General features: G+C 38.9%; 1 protein-coding gene across 11 annotated transcripts in view; it reads right to left on the bottom strand.

The window, feature by feature from the left end:
* kiaa0232 (KIAA0232 ortholog) overlaps positions 1-21879 on the bottom strand; it is a 114496-nt gene that overhangs the window by 57167 nt on the left and 35450 nt on the right. For 8 of the 11 annotated variants that reach the window (XM_048605564.1, XM_048605581.1, XM_048605578.1 and 5 more), the window contains 2 exons: positions 19736-20232; positions 7859-7996 (listed from right to left, as the gene is read on the bottom strand). In XM_048605564.1, coding sequence (XP_048461521.1) covers positions 7859-7996; positions 19736-19966 — 369 coding nt within the window. In that variant the 5' untranslated portion in view covers positions 19967-20232. The remainder of the gene's footprint in view (positions 1-7858; positions 7997-19735; positions 20233-21879) is intronic. The other 3 variants (XM_048605601.1, XM_048605596.1, XM_048605589.1) reach the window with 1 other exon arrangement.

Genomic DNA, 21879 nt, shown 5'->3' with positions numbered 1-21879 from the left:
GCTCTACACTGTTCATCCAGCTCTACACTGTTCATCCAGCTCTACACCTTGTCACCACAGGTTTCAGTTTATTAGATATCTGAATGAGATTATTGATAATTATACCTGGTTAAAGGAAGTGCATTTTGTGAATCATAGAATATGATCAAGTGTTGAAAAGTTCTGACTCTTACACGTGTGGGTTTCAGTGTCACTCTTGGCCAGAGATAGGTGTATAACACACTTGTTTCTTTAGCGAGGAGAATGTCAGAAGAGGATTAAATATCTGTTGTGGAGATCAGCTGCTCATCCACATGAAGGAACCCATAGCAGTATTTGTCACTGACTGCGACTTCTCTTGAATCTAGAAACCCTCAGGCCCAATATTTTTACTGCAACTTTTCTAAAAATAATCATAGAAAATTAACTGCTTGACTAACACCACTAAGAGGATGTTGATACTCCATAGAAATACACGAGTAACTTCGTAGATGTACAAATTGAATGTTCATTATTGCAATTCCTTTGAATTTAAGATAATGCAAATTAATTTGTCAGTGGAATTCAAAGATCATATGATTTCTATAGCTTTTCATTAAATGAGACAAAAAAGAAAATTGAAACGATTAGACAACAAAAAAAAAAACGTTGCACTGTAGGTAGTCAATTTTTTAAAATTTTAAAAGTTATACACAAGTGTATAAACTGGAAAGAATCATCTATAAATCGATAACTTGCCTTTATCTCAAAAAGTTAGATGAGCCAGTTTGCTCTTGTACAGATTGTGGTATCCTAGTTTGATTTGAGACCATTTCAAATACCAGACTATGTACAAATTGCTTCTCGACATTTTAGGAATGTAACTACATGTGGAAAACTGCACTTCAGAGATATAAGCAGTACCAAATGAATTACTATCTCAATAGCTCTTTGGTACAGCTTGGGAGGGTCTTTGCATTTAAGTCAAAAGTGATCAACAAGAGGCCTGACTTCAAAAATTGTCTCTGAAATATGAATCAGAATTCATTTTTAAATTCACAACAATCTTAGTCATCTGGAAAACATACCATCAAATGCAGATAAAATCCTGCAATCTACTTGCTTTTCAGGAAAATATCAATTTTATTTTTGACAAAGCTAAGATGTTCTGCAAATATATCTTTCAACTTTGAGGACCAATATTAAACACCCTGCTTCACACTAAAAGCATCTGGCAAAGTTTTACACTTTTTGCATGTAATGAAAATGTTACAGTTCATATCTTACAAAAAACAAAGTTAATTAGGCCTGTAAATTACATTGGTCAAATCAGGAAGAAAGACTGAAGCACCAGCTGAGGTAACAATGGTGAAGTATTGATTCAGAATTGGTCAAAAACATTCAATTAGTATTGCTATCCTCATTCAAACAACATTCCCAAAATTTGACTGAAAGATTTTTAATTTTTAATTTCAGTTCAGTCTAAGATATTGTTTGAAGATTTTAAATTTATTGCTGGGCAGGATGTTTGATCCCCATGTGGCAATACAGCTCAAATATAAACAGCTGTTATGGACCAGACCAAACGCCTCAAAATATATCTCGGAAATATGTTCCAATACAGCAGCATCCATTAACATACCATTGGCAAAGGCAAATTCAGCAGAATAGATTTTTCTCACATGCTATCTCCAATCCGGGAGAAAGGAACACCAAAAGAAACAAATCTATCAGCAGAGAGAACTGTCCATGTCCGCTTCAAACACCAACTTCAACTGAAAGCAAAACTGAAACCCTGGGTCGGAGAGAGCCTGACTCTATCTACTCATGCTTCTTTCCGCTAATTTTAAAAACCACTCCGAGCTCAAAGCTGTTTACCCACTGCGTCTGAAACAGACATTCTGGCGCCAGGGTGATAACACCACTCCGCAAAAGAAACAGCACAGAATAAGTCCCTATTAAAAGGCACAGTACCATCACACAGAACATGTTAGGAGTATATCAGAACAAAATGAAAGATCATTGATATTTCATGCAACATTTCTTTCTGCAGATATTATTTCCAGTATTTCAGCATGTGCAGTATTTTGCGTACTCATTTAACATTGCTGCGCTTCAACTTATTCACAGCACAAACTATAGCACCCAGAATGATAATTTCCAGAATCACAACGTAAATCCAAAGTACGAAAATTTGCATTATCTACATCTTCTGTCTGACCAGTTGTTGAAATTAGGCCAGTTAAATAGCACAAGTTCTGAAGCATTCAGAACACTTCAATTTGAAATAGCATATCACTTTAGGCAGTTATCTTCTCGACTGGCAACAAATTATATTTAATACCAGATACCTGCAGAGACAATCCAATGGAGTTTTATTTTCCACCTTCCTTGAATAGGTGGATAAACAGGAAGATGCATTCTTTCAAATTTTAAAAGAAATCAGCAACTTTAGTAAAAATGAAGCATTAACTGATGTACGTTGGTCAAATAAGGAAGAAAGACTGAAGCACCAGCTGAGGCAACAATGGTGAAGTATTGATTCAGAATAACTGATGTAGCCTCACACAGGAGAATCTCAGTTTGAAGTTTCTCCTGATTTTCCATCATTTATCAACAGGCCAAATCAAACTGCTTCTGCTGCAAAGTAGCTGATTATTACGTAGCAAAGACTGCTTTGAACACTCCACTTTGTGCTTTTAGAGACCAAGCATCCCATGCTGTGCAGGGATCACTCTAGGAGAAAGTTGGAGATAAATCAGGAAGCCTTTAAAGTAAATTTAAAATTTCTTATGTTTCCTTCAGAATTCACGTAATTGAGACTTGTGCTGTACCTCTTGTTATGTTTATATAATTAGTTACTTTTCTCAGCCATATGTGCTCACCAGATCTTTCTTATAGCCTCATCACACAGGACCATTGAAGGAACAGAGGAGCTTTAAATGATGCCATGTCCAACACTTGCATATTCCCCATTAATAATAGAATATCTGATAACCTTCCTCATTGCTGAGTTAAGTGCTCTGTTTCCTTACTTTACAACAATGACTATGTACTGAAAATACTAATTGGCTGTGAAGTGCTTTTTAAAACAATGCTCCCATTTTGATCACTTAGACATTTCCTTTCAGAGGAGAAAAATAAGCTATTGAATATGAATCATGTCTTTTTAACAGGGATCATTAAACCATTGTTGGATGTGACTTTACATCATATCAAGGACATCTTCTGTAAAGAAAATGGTATGTCATTTCAAGTTGAGATGTTAAAAGAAACAAAACAATTAAAAGTTAAATATTTGTCTAAACCCAACAGTTTAAAGCACTTCAGTGAAATCTGTACACTGAAAGCTTCAGCTGATTTATGCATGCAAATTTACTTGCGTGCTCAGACCAGCAACCAGTCATAAAACCACAATGGAAGTGGGTCAATTATTTTAATAACAAAATCTTGTACTTTTCCCATGGCTTGGCTAACAAAAGTCGAAGTCACGTAGTGGGCATCATTTGTACAGTGATTTGCAAATACATTGCATGCTAATCAGGAATTTGGGTTGTGGATCTAATAGCATAAATTAAAATTAAATATTTAAGGATTAATAGTTGATGAAGGGAAGATTAAAACACAGCAGGGAAATGAGAGAAGACGTATAGGACAGCGCAAGACAAAGGACTGGAGTGGTGGGCTAGAGAAGGGGACAGACAGAAAAGTGGGGGTTGGGGGTGGAGACAGCGCGAGCGGGCGGGCGAGAGAAAGCTGGCGGGGGGATAAATGAGAAAAAAAAAAGGTGGAGAAGGGAGAAAGAAAGAGATAATAAGAGCAAGTGAAGTTGAGGGAGAGAGACTGAAGCACTTTGGGATCACGGATTTTTAAAAGATTCTGCATTAATGTAGTATGCTGTATCAGTTGTTTGGCCAAACAAATGTGACGGAAACACCGAATTCCAAAGTGATAGAGAAGGATTATTTTCATAAATGTCTACCTTCTTAAAGATAATCCAACAAAATATGAAAGGGGTATTTGTGAGCCAAAGGCCAGAATCCACGTGCATGTTTTAGCTAGATAACCGAAACGATCCAGTCAACACAAAGCTCTTAAAGGCTCATGTAGTTTGAAAAGGCAATGTGCAAGCATTTGATAAATTCATCCAACCATATACAGTACAGAACAAAACAAAACCAAAGCGGAAATATTGCTTTAAAGTTTGGACATTACAGCAGAGAGAGAGGTTTTGAAGAAAATGTACAGAACTATTTTCATGGACAGAAGTTGGAAAATGCTTCAAAACAGTAGGAGTGTTAACTCCAAGATTGGGAAATCCAGGTGTTTATGGGGAAGGAGGACTAAAAAATTGCTAACATTCAGTATCTGTTCAATTAATGGATTAAAAACCATTACTGCAAACCCACAATCTCCCAGCCAGTATTCCTCCAGTGTTATACGCTGTTGGAAGTACCTAAAGAACAAATAAACCCACAAGAGTAGAATATAGTGGAGGCAAATAACAAAATAAATATAGAAAATGTTGGAAGTAGAGTGCAAGTAAAACAGCAACAAGTGTCTCAGTTCTGATAATAAAGCAGTAACCCAAACATTAATCCTGTTGCTCTTTCCATTAATGCCAGCTGACGACCTGAGTATTTTTAACATTGTTATTTATTATAAACAAATGTAAGCCACACAGGTGTAAATTGAGAAATTGGGAAAATAGAACAACAGGCCAGAAAAACACTAATAAACATCAGATTAGGTCTTAATTGAAGAGATAAAACACTTTTTTCCAAGTTAAGAATGGATACATGTAACAGGAAGCTCAGAGGAACAGAGGGATTTTGTGATGCTTGTACACAGACTCCTGTCGGGAGCAGGACAGGTTAATACGGTAGTGAAGACAACATACAGGATGCTTGCTTTTATCAGTCAAGGCACAGATTATAGCCACAGCAAGATCATATTGGAGATGGACAGAACTGTGTTCAGGGCACAGTGGAGTACTGAATGCAGTTCTGGTTACCACTTTACAGGAAGGTGATACTTTTGTTGGGCGAAGTTGGGTTGGGGAAAGGGGGGGTGCAGCGCAAAGGAGACTCACCGGAATGTTGCCCGGGATGGAACATTTGAGCTATGAAGGCTGGATTACACAGTCAGAGATATACAGCATGGAAACAGACCCTTCGGTCCAACTCATCCATGCTGACCTGATAACCTAAATAAATCTAGTTCCATTTGCCAGCATTTGGCCCATATCCCTCTAAGCCCTTCCTATCCAGGTACCCATCCAGATGTCTTTTAAATGTTGTAATTGTACCAGCCTCCACTACTTCCTCTGGCAGCTCGTTCCATACATGCACCACCTACTAGGTGAAAAAGTCGCCTCTTAGGTACCTTTTAAATCTTCTCCTTTCATCCTAAACCTATGACCTCTAATTTTGGACTCCCCCACACCTGGAAAGAGACCTTGGCTATTCATATTATCCGTACCCCTCATGATTTTATAAACCTCTAAGGTCACCCCTCAACCTCTGGCACTTCAGGGAAAATAACCCCAGCCAATTCAGTGTCTCCCTACAGCTCAAACCCTCCAACCCTGGCAACATCCTTGTAAATTTTTTCTGAACCCTTTTAAGTTCCACCACATCCTTCCTATAAAAAGATCAGAATTGCACACAGTATTCCAATAGTGGCCTAACCAATGACCTGTACAACTGTAACATGACCTCCCAACTCCTATACTCAATGCACTGACCAATAAAGGCAAACACACCACATGCCTTCTTCACTATCCTGTCTACTTGCGGCTCCACTTTCAAGGAACTACAAAACTGCACTCCAACCTCTCTTTGGTCAGCAGCACCCCAAGACCTTAACGATTAAGTGTATAAGTCCTGCCCCCATTTGCCTTTCCAAAATGCAGCACCTCACATCTATCTAAATTAAACACCATCTGCTATGCCTCAGTCCATTGGCCCATCTGATCAAGATCCCATGGTACTTTGATGTAACTTCCTTCGATGTCCACTACAGTCTTGGTGTCACCTGCAAACTTACCAACCATACCTCCTATGTTCACATCCAAATTATTTACATAAATGACAAAAACCAGTGGACCCAGCACTGATCCTGGTGGCACACTGCTGGTCACAGACCTATAGTCTGAAAAGCAACCATCCACCTTTGAGCCAGTTCTGTATCCAAAATGACTAGTTCTCCCTGTTTTCCATGTGATCTAACCTTGTGAACTATTGTGCAATGAGGAACCTTGTCGACCACCTTACTAAAGTAAGCTTGGGTTGTTTTCTTTGGAGCAGAGAAAATTGAGTGGGGCATGACTGTCATGCACAAGATCATTTGGAGCATGTACAGGGTGAATACAAAGCAGCTGTTCCCTTAGCTGAAGGGCCCACAATGAAGGGGTATATTTTTAAACTGAAAGAGAAGTTGTTTTAGAGGGGATGTGAGGAAATGTTTTTCACCCAGAGGGTGGTGGTGGTGGTTTGGAAAGCACTGCCTGGGTGGCAGAAAACCTTGCAACCTTATTAAAAAAAGATCCTTGGGTGAGCACTTGAAATATCATAATATTCAAGGCTACGGGCTGAGGATAGGAAAATGGGATTAGTATAGTTAGTAGTTAACTTGGTACAAACTTGATGGGTTGAATGGCCTCTTCTGTACTTTCCGATTCAATGATCATAGAGTATCATTGAGTCCCTACAGCGTGGAAACAGACCAACAAGTCCACACTGCCCCTCCAAAGAGCATCCCACCCAGACCCATTCCCCTACTCCTGCATTTCCCATGACTAACCCACCTAACCTAAAAGTCTTTGGACACTAAGGGCAATTCAGTTTGGCCATACCACCTTTGCTGCACATCTCTGGACTGTGGGAAGAAACTGGAGCATTTGGAGGAAACCCTGCAGACATGGGGAAAACGTGCAAACGGGCATTTGCCAGAGGGTGGAATCAAACGTGGGTTCCTGGTGCTGTCAGGCATCAGTGCTAAACCATTGAGCCACCATGCCGCCCTTTTTTATCTAACATAATTCAAATCACAGAACTGTTTCTGGACAGAAGGGGCTCAGTTGCACCATTGTTTGTAATCGAGTCCCAATCTTCTGACCTTTCTCCATATCCTTGCACACCATTTCTACCCAAGATATCTTTCAATGTCTTTTTGAATGAGTCAACTGAACCTGCCTTCACTGCAGTCCAGGCAGTCTATTCCATTGCTCAACTACTCGCTGTGTGAAAAAGTTCCTCGCATTACTCTTGCTTCATTCGCACATCAATTTCAAACTATGCCTTCATGTTCTTTTTCAGGGTAATATTTTGTTAATGAATTCCATTTTAAAGTGAATAATATGGAGATCATATATTCTGAAACAGTAACAGTTCTTGACTCAATGTAACGACACATTCCTTACATCTCTGCTCAGCAACCAGTCAAACCATAACCAGTATTGATCAGATCATAAATGGGATAATTATCACAACATCTTTCCATTCCTCAAATTCTACTTTCATGCTTCTTCATTGTTAAACCTCACTAGTGAGTGTTGACAAAGATGATAATAAAAATACAAATGTTCAATAACAAAGAACGCAAAGTTTCAAATTATTACTCTGAAACCTGATTTTTAGATGCCGTATAAAGTTTCCATTCAATCTGTCGTCTGCCTGCTGATTAGTATAATGATAGAAAATACCTATAACCACAAATTATCGTATGCAGTTGTTTAAACAAGCATAGCACCTCGGAAACTCGTTTAGGAAATTTAAAGTGCTACACCAATTTCCACATATGCTCCTCTAGAAATTTACAAGCATTGGGAAAAACCCCAATTAGCAGTTAGTAACATATAATTTTCAAACATTTAATTCAGATTTGCCAAGTTCCTTACTTCATCAGAAGCAGAACGTAGACACTGAACAGCAGCTTGTTTCTTCATTTCCTCAACACTCAGATCTGAACACTTCTTTTTTCCTTTTCCCCATTTCTTTGTGGTTCCTTTCTCCCAGCCCAAGAAGATGTCATTTTCCTGTTCCATAAAATTGGAGTGGAACAATTAGTACAGTACATAAAAAAGTATCATTTCACATTTCAAAGTGAAGCTTAATGAATACTGGAATCAAGAAAACACACTAACTATCCATCAATAAAAGCATGCATCGGACAGTTTAAATGAAAGCAGCTGCATGTGAGATACTGCACAAGTCCACCTGAACAAAGGTGAAGGTAATTGACACGTTCATGACTACTGGCAGGGCATTTTCAGTCAAACAGCTGATCCCTTTGACAGTACTCCTTTTGAGTGTAGGGCCTTCATATCTTACAGGCCCCCTGGGCAGCACAGTAGCTGAGGCCAAATAAGGCCAAAGTCCAAGGATGGCTTAATTTGTTACCAAACACAGAGCAACAGCCGCCTGATGTGCCACCAACACCTGCAGATATACTTTCACATATCAGCCTAGGGCCTTCACCTGAACCACTCTGTTGCCATAAGCCAAATGCGCACACAGTGTGTATGTCACTGCAAGAACAAGAATAAAGAACAATACAGCACAGGAACAGGCCCTTTGGCCCACCAAGTCTGCACCAAAACTACATCTTTCGAATAAAAACCGTTTACCTCTACGTGGTCTGTACCACTATTCCCTGCATATTCACGTATTTGTCAAGACGCCTCTTAAACGTTGCTGTTGTATCGCTTTTACAACCTCCTTTGGTAGCACATTCCAGATAGTTACCATCCTGTTAAAAACTAGCTGCTCACATCCCCCTTAAACTTACCCCCTTTTACTTTAGGCCTACGTCCATAATAATTGGCTTTGGTACCTTAGGAAAATGACTGCCTATCCATTCCTTTCAATTTTGAGAGCTTCTTTCATTCTGACATTCAAGTGAAAACAAATCAGTTTGTCCACTTTTACCTAATAGCTCATAACCTCCAAACCAGGCAACATCCTGATAAACCTTTTCTGTATCCTCTACGAAGTCTCCACATCCTTCCAGTAGCATGGTGACCAGAAGTGTACACAATATTCCAAATGTGGCCTAACCAAATGTGACCCACTAATTTTTTTTTTTATTTTAAAACCACTATATTCCACATATAATCGAGAGGAGGCAATGGCCTAGTGTCATTATTGTTGGACTATTAATCCAGAGACTAGATAATATTCTGGGGACCTGGGTTCGAATCCTGCCACGGCAGACAGTGGAATTTGAATTCAATAAAATATCTGAAATTAAAGAATCAAATGACGACCATGAATCCATTGTCGATTGTTGGAAAAACCCATCTGGTTCACTAATGTCCTTTAGGGAAAGAAACTACCATCCTGTTCTGAGGAAGGGTCACTGGACCCGAAACATTAACTCTGTTTTTCCCTTCACAGATGATGCCAGACCCGCTGAGCTTCTCCAGCAACTTTGTCTTTGTTTCCGATTTTCAGCATCCGCAGTTCTTTCAGTTTTTATTTAAACTGCCATCCTTACCTGGTCTGGTCTACATGTGACTCCAGACCCACAGCAATGTGGATAACTCTGAACTGCCCTCTGGGCAATTAGGAATCAGCAATAAATGCTGCCTAGCCAGCAATACCCTCATCCCGTGAATGAATAAAGAAAAAAATGCCTTTTTGACCACCTTAACCACTTGTAGGGAACTGCGGACCTATACGTCTAGTTCCCACTGTACGTTAATGCTAAGAGTTCTGCCATTTCATTTGTAGTTCTTTCCTGCATTAGGCATTGCATCACTGTGCATTTGTCTGGATTAGATTCCATCTGCCATTTCTCCGACATACCTATGTCCTGCTACATTCTCTGGCAATCCTCCTAACTATCCGCAGCTCCCTGGATCTTTGTGTTGTCCACAAAATTTCAAATCAGACAACCTACTTTCTCCTCCACCTCATTCATATGTATGACAAACAACAGAGATCTCAGTACTGATCCCTGCAGAACTGGTCACAGACGTCCCATCACAAAAACATCCTTCCAACATGACTGTCTTCTATGACCAAGCCAGTTCTGTATCCATCTTACCAGCTCACTGCAGATCCCATGTGACTTCACCTTCTGCATCAGCCTGCCACGAAGGAGCTTATCAACAGGCCTTGTAAAGTCCAAGAATGAATTTATTACCACATATATCTAGGGAGATACATTTAAAAAGTATTCCGTCACCACAATCCAGTGCCATTTTGAGGTACAGAAGAATAAAGAGAAAATACTTAGTTTCTTCATCAGCCAGTGTCCCAAACACCGCTCCAGGACTTCTCCAAGATCTCCCCATTCCGGATCTACCGCAGCCAGGAGTTCCCACTCCACCATCGCTGCAGCCGATGCCCCACCATTCCAGGAGTCCACATACTGGGCCTACAAAGCCAAGAGTCCCTACTCTGCCACCACCTTGCCGCCATTGCAGGAATCCATGCATCCAGCCTATGAGTCAGAGTCACTATCAACACTGCTCCAGCCTATCTCAGGAGGGAGAAAAGGCAAAAGAAAAACAGACAAAAGGGAGAGAGAAAAAAAGAATGCAATTGCCTGGAGTGGATGGGCTCAGCCCAAACACTACCTACAGCCCTGCAATTCTCTCCCTAAATCTCTGCTTTTTATTTCAAGCTGCTCCTTCGCCTTGACCTTCTGGTCCTCAGTCCTCATATCCCCTCACATATCTTTTCGCTAGGAACTTGCTCTCGCGCAGTGTCCTGGGACATTTCACGAAATTAAAACCGGGCTCCGCAAGTGTAAGCTGTTGCAGTTCCATCGTGTCCAGAGCTCCTGTTTATTCTCCCATTTATGCAGCATCAGGAATGGTCTCTGCTTTTGAATGACTTCCCACTGCCAGCTGCCTCCTCACCTTCGAGGTGCTGACTTAGCATGCTTCCCATGCTCAATATTGATAATTAAATATTGTTCCAAACATATTTGCATTATGTACGCCTCAAGACAATTAACAACATGAATGCTGCAGGAGGGACGATTGCTAACTGTTGTCAAATGAATGGCAATTAGTACAGGCATATTGGAAATTATCTAATTAACATACAGGGCCATGTTCTTCGCAGACAAAAAGAACATGTATACACCTTAGATCCATTTCAATTCAAGGGTGACATATTTCCTGGTTCAATTCTTACATCCAGAGTCAATCACCTGGTTTAAAATTTAAAAATAGCCTGGCAGTTACTTGCTATTAAGTAATGTTTTCTCCAAGGCAACACCTCTACCAGATTCCACAATTCAACCAATCAGCATTTTTCACGTGCAGATAAATGCTGGATTTCCATGGAATTGGTATTGGCATTGGCGTTCCTGCAAAATGTCTTGTTGAGCATGAGGAAAAGCTTTGACAAATAAAACATTTCCCTCCTCCCAGCAATACTTAAATTCTCTTTGACCAGACAACTATTAGCCTTGAAACCTTAATCTGCCTTGTAATTGTCCTGATTGATACCATACTATTTTTGGGTAGACTGTGGCAGTGAAAAGACGCCTCCAAATTCGTGGGGAGGTAGAAGCATTGAGAAATCTGCACGCTGCTAAGCTATCTGCTGTGGAATCCATCCCAAAGCCCCTACGCCTCACTCTTTCTGTAATAAATCTCTTAACGGCGACCATTTTGACCAATTATTAGGTCACCTGATCCAGTATCTCCTCACGTGGCTCAGTATCATATCTCATTTTAAAATTTGCCTGCAGAGCATCTTGGGACATGTTACTACATTTCTAAAATGTCTTCAGTCTAAGTAAGCATTCTAACGCGAACCCGACCACCACCAGCACACATCGCCTCCCCCACCGCACCTCTCCAGGTATTTCCTTCAGCACCTCTTAAAAATTGTACCTTTTCATTTGTTGTCTTATATTCATTCCATCAAAATACATAACCACACTTTTCAGAATGAAATCTTACTCCCCATTTCACATTTCCACCATGTTACTGGTCATTATCTGCTAGATTTCCATGGTTTACAAACATCTGCAAACTTTCCAATCGTGCTTTTTCATAGCCAAGTACTTAATATGCTTCAAAAAGAACACATGCCTGAAAATCAATCCCAGAGGAACATTGAGTACTTGCCTTTCTTCAGATAAACAATTGTTTATCACTGCTTTCAGTAACTTTGCTAATTTCATATCCATTCTGGCACAGCCCATTTAATCTCATGACTTTTTAGAATGCTCAACATATTTTATATGGCCCTTTAATCTTATTTAGAAGTCCTCATACAAGCCATCAACACTCTTATTTTAATCCAAGACTGCAATCAAGTTCATCAGATACGATTCACCTTTAACAAGTGAGCATTACTTTTTCAAACAAATTGACTTTGTGCTGCATTATGAACTTTACAAACTTCTCTATCAATATTAAGTGAATTGCCCTATTGATACTGGACTCCCGATTGCTCCTCAAAAGCAAGAAAAATAACGTTGCATGTATAAAGAAGCTCAGAATAAAGAACATACTCCAGACAATTACCACATATAACCAACAAAGGTATACTGACTTCTCACTTTGCTCTCAAACTAAGAAAACTATCACCATATTATAATCTGTGGAGAGAGTGAATGAACGCACAAGTACAATATGATTCTTCTGTCTCTTTCTCCATAGATGCTGCCACACCTGAGTTTCTATCACTTATCTCATGTTATGAGCTGTGCCTTTCAGAAAGATTTGTTCTGTCATGTTTCTTTTGAAAGGGAGTATTGCAAATTAGGGGGATGAGCTGCCTGCTGTGAGCCCAGCAATGTAGTAAGCTTAGTTTTTTTTCTAAAAGCAGCATGAAGGAAGTGGGGTCAAGGTCTCAGAACCAGGAGTTTAGTTCAACTTTCAGTAGCTGTTATACATCTCTTCCTGCTACTGTAAAATGCTTCAGGTCTCTCTCAGAATTTTCTCTTGATGTTCTTTCCTCCTGGACTGGTGAAACACTGCATGTGAGACAATCTATTTTATGGAATTTGCTTCTGCCAACGGTATATTTATGGGATGTGGCTGTCCTGGAGCAACTAATCAGTAGTAGCTGATAACTTAAATACTTAACAAGGTAAGACTTTTAAATTTTGTCTGTGTTTTAACCATAGTGTTAAGAATACAATCGGTTTTGCTTCAAGCCTAATAGCTTGACCAGTCAAATTGTATCCAGAACACACCTTACATTTGCCTTTAAGAAAAAAAACTGGGGTCTAGGCTATCTACTTAATATATTTTGAGGAGGTTTGGTCTGGTCCATAACACAGATCTCCAGCATCTGCGGTACTCCGCTTTTAATGTTTCTGTATTGTAATCACAGATTTATTTTTTGCGAATTAAGTTATGGCCATTGGACTAAATATCAAGTCTTCCAACCAGGAATTCATTAGGTTACAATCTCAGAAGGATAATGGTGGAAAAAAAAGAGGAAACTGGAATCCATTCAAAACACACAGTTATCAACGGTTGATCCTGCCTCATCCTGCTGGCAAATTGAATGATGGCAGAGTCTGTCCTTGCTCAGATACATGGGAAGCTGAATATGATCAGGCTGAAAAATTAAACCAAGTATAGACCAAAATGGTCTGAGCAGCCTACAGGACAGATCTAAGCAGGCTGTCTCCAAACTCAACTGAAGCCTCATATGACACACAATATACCAAAACCAGGAAGTATTAAGTTAAAGAAACTAATTTGCAAAATATTTTGGCAAAATATTATGCTGTGTTCTAAGATGATACCTCAAAATTTCTTATCATCACTTCTGCATCTGAAGACAAACTCTATTGTCACTTGCTTGAAAGGCAGATGTGCAATGACTGATTACTGGTTGAAAGACTATGTAATGCAAAGAGGAGGGCTTAGCTCTAAAGTGGTTGTAATGAACCACATACACCTACTGTGAAACAAAGTAGGTGAAACAATAAGATGATATACCTAGCAGCAATGCAAGTTGCTGGTCTGGTGAAGACGTCCTATTTTCATTTTCTTGTTTATTCTCCATGTTCTCCTCATTCAGAAATGAGGAGCCCCCACATCCTCTTTCGCCTAGAGTTGTCTCAGCTGAGAGATGTTGTACAGGGTACAATACATCACTATCATTCTTGCAGCCTCAAGTGAAGGAGACTTCTAGCCTTGTCACAACATCATCTTCACCTTTCTAAATGATTGTTCAATGTGGTCACATGGCTCATGTAACAGCCATGATTGGCAGAGTTACCCATCAATATCATGGGCCAAGTCTGAAGTGGGAGAACTTGCGTCGCCCAATGAACCAGTCCTTAAAATCAGGACCAAAAGATATTGGAGTGCCTCAGTGTGAAGAAAACACGACAGCTCACAGTAAATCTGACCCAAGTCTGCATGTCCCTCTGTTGGTGATTGTATACTGACTGTGCAGTGAACAAAGAATATTCTTTGTATCTAATAAAATGCCCCGTAGCAGCTGTTGGATCAGTGGCACACTGCATTTGCAGGGGAGAACTAAGCAAGAGAGGAGAATCAAAGTGCTTGATCATTCTGACTGTCACTACAGGGGAAGTTTGCATAATTACTGATTTTAGCAAACAAGCCAAGAGTGATCTACGTTATGCTGCAGCTCATTTCCACAGTTATTGATGTCAGGTCTTTCAACAGGAGACTGCAGATACCTTTCATCATTTGATGGGAGAACCTGCAGATGTCCTTGTCTCCCAAGAGGTCTCGACTCTTCTCCTGCACAAGCACTGATCCTACCACATCTGATGATCCTTACTATTGATAGTGATGACATTACTTTTATATACGGTTAAATACAAAGCCACCTTCCACTCCAACCCCATTGTCAAAAAAAATTCACAGAATCTCTACAGTATGGAAGCAGACCACTCAGCCCATTGAGTAACACCAAACCTCTGACAGAATCCCACGCAGACCTATCCCCCTTTTCTCTAGCCCTTTAACTCTGTATATCCCATGGCCAAATCATCTAACACGCACATCTTTGGGCTGTGGGAAGAAACCCAAGCACCCAGAGAAAACCCACTCAGACACAAAGACAACGTGCATACTTCACAGTCACTCAAGGCTGGAATGAAACCTGGGTCCTTCACAAGGTTGGAAAAAAATGTATATCCACAAGAATTATCTGCAAAATATGAACCAAACCAAATTCAGACAGCACTGACAGTAAGTGTTATTTTTTATAAGTCAGGCAGGTCAAAGACAAGTTTAAATACCCACATGATCTGCAGCTCAAATTCACCTCAGCTTTGAGTCCCAAAGAAACCCATCCCAGTCAAGCAAAAATTAAGGCCCAGTTCTGAGTTCATTGACTTCTCCCAAGGATGTCAATTGTGCCAACTTGTAATATTTCAAACCAGTATTTCAAAAATTTCTCCCCAGGTTTAACTCATCTGCCACTCTCATGGAATAAGTTTCCAGGCAAATTAGGTTGTGTAATACGAGAGCAACAAAAGAGACGAAGATTTTACCACAGACATATAAGTCGATACGAAAAAAAAGTTAGGTTCCTAACAAGGAGACATAAAAAGTTTAAGTGCAATTAAGTAGATGGTAAATAGAAACTTTAATCAATAAAATTATTCAAGTGGTCTCGAATTTGAACAAATAAATGCAATGCAGGACTACTTTCTGAACAGTCCACTTGACAATACCAATGATCTCAGAAAAGACAAACATCTGACAAAGTGATTTCTCTTTGCGATAAAAGATATAGACTGACTGGTTTGTTTTAATGTCAAATCCGGCAATGTCATTTGCCAGCCAGCTTTTAAAAGACAACTTCTACAGGAATATCAGTGAGCACTTTACTCCTTTAAGAACACTCAAAAGATATTCCCTTTCTTTGAAATTCAGGACTAGGATCACAGATCAAAGACTCTGGGGTTCTTGGAAATAAACAAGCATGATCTTAAATATATTGTGAATACAATGCAAAAAAAAAGTGAAGAAAAAGCAAGGGTCTAGAACCGAAATGTCAGCTTTCCTGCTCCTCTGATGCTGCTTGGCCTGCTGTGTTCATCCAGCTCTACACCTTGTTATCTCAAAAGTTAACATAGAAGAGTGAGCAAGACCACCAAAGAGAACCCAGGAAGAACTAAAATTGGCCTAAAATGGTTCAAGCAGTAAACAATAAACCTAAAAATTAACACTGCTGGAAAGTTAAACACAAGATTCAAGAAACACAGCAAAATAGCAAGAGACCTAAAAGAACACAGATGCCTTACAAGTGCAAATGGTGTTGAAGGCAGAATAATACTGAAGGCATACAACTGAGGAGTTGATTTAAGTAGACAACTTACAAAAGCATGATGAGGGAGATCTCAAGTGATTTGAGGAAGTGATTTCAAAGTGGACATTGAACATCCCCATTATAGCATACCAGGACTGACCAAAGGTCCCTGGTAGATTAAGTTTTAATTCCAAATCATTTATTCCAAATTAACTTTGTACTTGATGTTTCCTTAAGCACAAGCAAGGTACTGTTCCATTTTGAAATTAGTTACTTAACTTGAATTATTGGATAATTTCTTTTCCCATAAAATTATTTTTAAAGTAGCCGTCTCCATCTGTCTGAAAGAAATGCAATTTCAAAACTAACTGCTGGCATTTCACTAGAGTCAATGATGAGCCTTCTTCACTGGTTCCAGTTCACAAAGTGTACACAATTATAAACTGCCAGATTTTCACATCACAAATTAGGTACAGCAACTGAGTCTAAGGAACTACAAAAGGATCTAGACAAAATTCTCAAGTGAATACAACTCCTATAACGGGAATTCAATACAGGTAAATGCAAGATAACACATGCGAGAAGAGAAAAAGATGAGAAACATTCCTTTTCCTTAAGCAGTTTAATGGATCTCTTTAAGAGGTGCAAGATATTAAATATACTATCTGCAATAACCGAAAACAGCAATAAATCATGTGAGTTGAAAGCAAATTTAAGGCCATCTGTTGATCATACCATACACACTTGACTACAGAGGCACAGGGAAATACAAACTCCAAGTGGTGCACACAAGGATCATGATTTTGATTCATAATGTCAGAGGATGCAGTCAGTAGCAAAGGATTTTTAACAATGAGACAAACAAGGAACCATCTTATAAGAGAAGTCCATGAAATAAAATTAATAAAGGTTAATTCAGAACAACATTTCAAGTTAACAATTGGTACAAATTGAAGTCAAATTTAGGACATTTCCCAAGCAAACTACAATGAATATCTAGAAGTAGATAAATACCGACAAAAATTTGGATATTAAACAAACAGCAATACAACAGGCAAGGAGAACACAGATTTCAATGAACACACTAACTGTATAAACCGTATGGTCATTTCTATTCTGGCTTATATTTTTATTTCCATTGCTTCAAAAATCATGAAAATACTAAAATACTAAATAGTGAGTACCAGCCTTTACCAGTGTAAATATCAAAGCAGACAATCTTCAAGACATTTCCTTAGAAACAGCAGGTCCTGGAACTGACCAGAGAGTGTAGGTTATATTGTGTAATGTGACAGGATTAATGAAGACCTCTGAGTAAAAGGCACCCCTAGGTAGTAGCAGCCATAATGAGTTTGAATTTCAGAGTGGCACACTTTTAAGGGGATCTCTCAAAACTGATAAGTATATTCCTCCTGTAAAGGAAAATCCTAAAGGGAGTACCCAAATCTACAGTATTTAGGGAAAGAATCAAGCTTGAGGGAAAGCACAGAACTGCACAAAACTGAGTGGCAGATCAGATGATTGGTCAGATTATATAATGATGGCAATGACAGATTAAATAAAGACAAAGAAATTAGAATAGGGAAAATCCCCATGATTCAGAAAAGGCTTCATAAGATTGCAAAGTTCATACATAATCCTTATATTTGAATAAGGGAGTGGGAATAAACAAGATCTAGGCCAGTGAGGCAGACTTGTGTTATGGGGAAGGTATTATAAATGGATCATTATGTCTTGAACACTGCTCACTTAGAGCAACTCAAGATAATCGTGAGAGTCATCGTGGATTCGGAAAGGGAAAAGTCATGCTTAACCAATTTATTCAATTTCTTTGAAGGAGTAACATGTGATACTGTAAAATGTCAAACCTTGAACTTCATGGATTCAAAGAGCCAGCAATTATTCTTTCCAGAATAAAGTTTCTCAAGATGTAAAGGAAAAGGAGAAGCTGTAATAAAGGAATTAAAAACTGCATGCAAATTAACCATCCCTGGGAAGGAGTTCAAACAACAAGCTGTTTCCTGGGGGAGAGAAGACAACGCTGCTTGATAATCTAACTCATGACAAATGGCCAAATAGGTCTGCCTACAGAATAAAGATCCTGAAATAAAGGGGTTAATTGCAGGAAAAGCTGTCTTTTAAGCAGACAGCTAACTCAGAATGTAACAAGGAACTTCTGATAAGGCAGCAAACTGTAGACCAGAAATGTAATCAATGTTGGGGATGAAAGAATCCATTCAATCATCAATAATATCACATCACACTACTAAGAGAAACTTGTATAAAAATCCAACATCAGAACAATTCAATAGCAGAACTTCAAAGAAGAACACTGCATAAAGGTCAAACTATGGACATTTCCAGAGAGAGACATTTGTTTGGAATCCTGGCCAGATTCTACCATTAATTGCATAAAAGCCATATTAAACCATGTTGTGAAGCTTAACTTGCTTACTTGAGGAGGTCTTATTTTGGTTCCTACATGCAATATCAAGTTTAAATCATTGTCTCCGTACTTGATTGTCTGAGAGATTTCTGAATAAGTAGCCAAATTAAGGATAACTTGTGGTGATTTACCCACAACAAAGTACAATGGATAAAAGGGAGTGGGTAGATGAGCTGTACTTGGACTTCCACAACATGTTTGACAATGTGCCACAACAAATGCTATTGCAAAACATAAAAGCTCATTGGGTAATACATGAGCATGGGTAAAGATTGGCAGTTTAGTAGAAAACAGAGTATGCGTAACTAAGTCTCAGCTGACTGGCAGGGCATGATGAATGGAAATCTGTAGGGGTCATGCTGGGGTCTCAACTTCTTACAATTTTCTGCAATGACTTAGATGGGGAGCAAAGATATGGTCGTGAAATTCGCAGGCAGCAAGTTAGAAAGAAAAGCGTTTTGTAAAGACAATGTAAGGAGCCTGCAGAAGGATGTAGATAGCTATAAACCAAAGAACAGGCAAGTAAAAAGTTTCAAATAGAAACAATACACTAGAGGTAAATTATAGCACTGATAGGTTAAATGTTATATTCCAAAACTTCCGGAACAGTGGAACAGGAGTAATCCTTCAAGCCACAGAGCCTGTTCTGCTATTCAACAGATTCACAGCCAATCTGTAGTTCAACTCCATCTGATCATCTTGATTCTGTAATCATCAACACTCTTGCTGAGGAAAAAAACACTACCAATTTCAATTTTCAAACTTTCAATTGGCCTTCTGTGTTTTGGGGGAGGGAGGCCAGATTTAACTATTCTATGTTAAGTAGTACTTACTGGCATCTGATAGCTAACAGAAACATTAATTCTTGCATTGTGGTCAGCAATAAAGAGACCCATCAATAAATTAACACAAACAAATTGCTTCATTGGTGATGCAGTTACAGAAAAAAATCTAGCTTAGACAATTATTCAATCTAAATTTGTTTTAACATAACATTCAATGTTCAGAATCACTATGTTAAACCATGGAAACACCTCATTTCATGATCGGGGAACTCTAAACAAGTCACTTGAACACTAATTTCATTTTGAGTAATGTAATTGCATACCTGTTCCTGCAAGTCATAGTCATAACTGTCATGAAGCAGAAGACTGAGGACATATCGTGTGTAGATCATGGCATCAATCCCACATTTCTCCAATTCTTGTCCTAACCAGGTCTGCACTGGACCCAAAGCTTGAAAGAGAGACATTTCAGGAGCAGATGTGAGGCCTTGATAAGAGATTGAGGATCCCTCAGATGGTGGGCCTTCCACAACAACTGGACAGGTTGGATGCATGAAGCTAAGTTGTCGGCATTCTTAATTCTTGCAACATTTTCCTTACTGGTATTGAATAATTATCTGGAGCTGCTCACCCCAGGTGTGACTGAAGACCAACTGCTTGGACTACCATTTATACAGATTGCAAGTAGTCAACAGATAGAAGTTTCACTCTATTGGCATGACGGATGGCAAAATATAATCTCAATGAGCAAAACACTCCTGTGTTTGGAAACTTTCAGATGCCTTTCATGGTGTTACAATTGGACTCCTTGCAGTAGAGCCTGAAAAAAAAAATGAGAAGGGTTTGAAACAATTACTCTTCAAAATACCCAATTTGGACAACAAATAATATAGAAATAATAGTCTACAATTTAGCAAAATTGATCTGAATTTTACCTTAAGCAATTCTGAACCAATAAACCAAAATCAAGGATACAGATCTAGTCAATACTGAGGTGGGAATCTTTGTCATGATCCTAACTAATGGTACAACTGGACAACTCAGGTCCCAGAATGAAATGTGGCCTGATGGATAGTTTAAAAAAAATTGTTTAATTGGGTGTTCATTGATTTAAACAATCACACAAGGTTGAAGTTTATTACACAAAACAAAGAAAAAGTGTCACTTAGATATACAGCAGTTTTAAAAAACACTTAAAACTCACACAGCAAACCAAAGATTTGAGCTATACCTCAACACCAACTCTTCACAGTTAGTCAAATCCAGGGAGAAATTAGCCATCACATTAAATCTTTCAGTTCAACAGTGATTCCCCCAGTTCTTTACCGTGAACTGTGGAGTCTCCTCAACTGAATACGTGCAAAAGAGATGAAAACTCTTCAGCTTTCAATACTTGTAGGTTTCCAAATCAATGGTTCCTCATCTAGAAGGTGCATAAACTGAAACTTGTCTCCTGAAGCACATGTGCTTTTCGCGAACTGGTCCACACACCTTTTGTAGGAGAGAAACTATATTTTCTTCTAATCCCTGTCAAGATACCTCTGACCTGAACCAAAAGGAAGCTAAACAACCTTCAACATATACACTCTGTCATAAACCAGCACAAACAAACCAATTCCCTTCCTAAACATTCGAATGGTTCCCTGCTCTTTGACACAGATTGGATTAGGTCACTGTTCTGAAAATACTTCAATTTTTCCAATCCTTCAGAAAAGTAACCAACTACATGTTCTACTATTCTAAAATACAAATGCAAAACCATACACAGCTAACATTTCATTAAATGGCACCTATGGGACCAGGAGTGTGTCAGATGATCAAATATTCTGGTTGATCAAGAGGTTGACATAATCAAAGTAAAAACAAACACTATGTAATAGAAATGTAATGCTGAGAGTATACACATCACTATTATCCTTTATCTACAGCATAAATCACAAACAATGATACAACTTTGCCTTAAATAAAACTTACCAGCAGAGAGCCTTCTCAATCACACCCTTAACTGGTTACTTGGACATCAGAGATCAATAATACAGTAAACATCTGGTATTTCAGATGTAACCATTTGCCAATTAAAACAAATATTACTGTACATATACAGACACACACTCCTGTCTCATCACAATTTTCATTTTTTGTTTAGAAAAGTAAGTAAGACATTTTTGCTTTAGAAAAGCCTTAACTTTGCCCATCTTGGTTGATTTTCATCTGACACGTACTGCAACAGGATTCAAATATTCACGGACCAGATACTGTTTGACTTCAAATATGCTGAGTCGTAGCAAGAAAATCTGAAACCACAGATGTGAATTCAGTTAACTCGATAACTCTCTACAGGGTCGAGCTCAACATGACCTGAATTGGTCTCAGTACCCATGTAGAAAGTATAACACGCTATTAGTATATAGAAAACATTTTAATGGTGGTGGGGCTCAATTTTTCATATTATCTCAATACATAGAAT

Source organism: Rhincodon typus, chromosome 1 (genome assembly GCF_021869965.1).
Source record: "Rhincodon typus isolate 14 chromosome 1, sRhiTyp1.1, whole genome shotgun sequence".
Classification (NCBI taxonomy): domain Eukaryota; kingdom Metazoa; phylum Chordata; class Chondrichthyes; order Orectolobiformes; family Rhincodontidae; genus Rhincodon; species Rhincodon typus.
The sequence above is the reverse complement of the archived record's forward strand: the minus strand, read 5'-3'. Positions and strand labels throughout refer to the sequence as shown.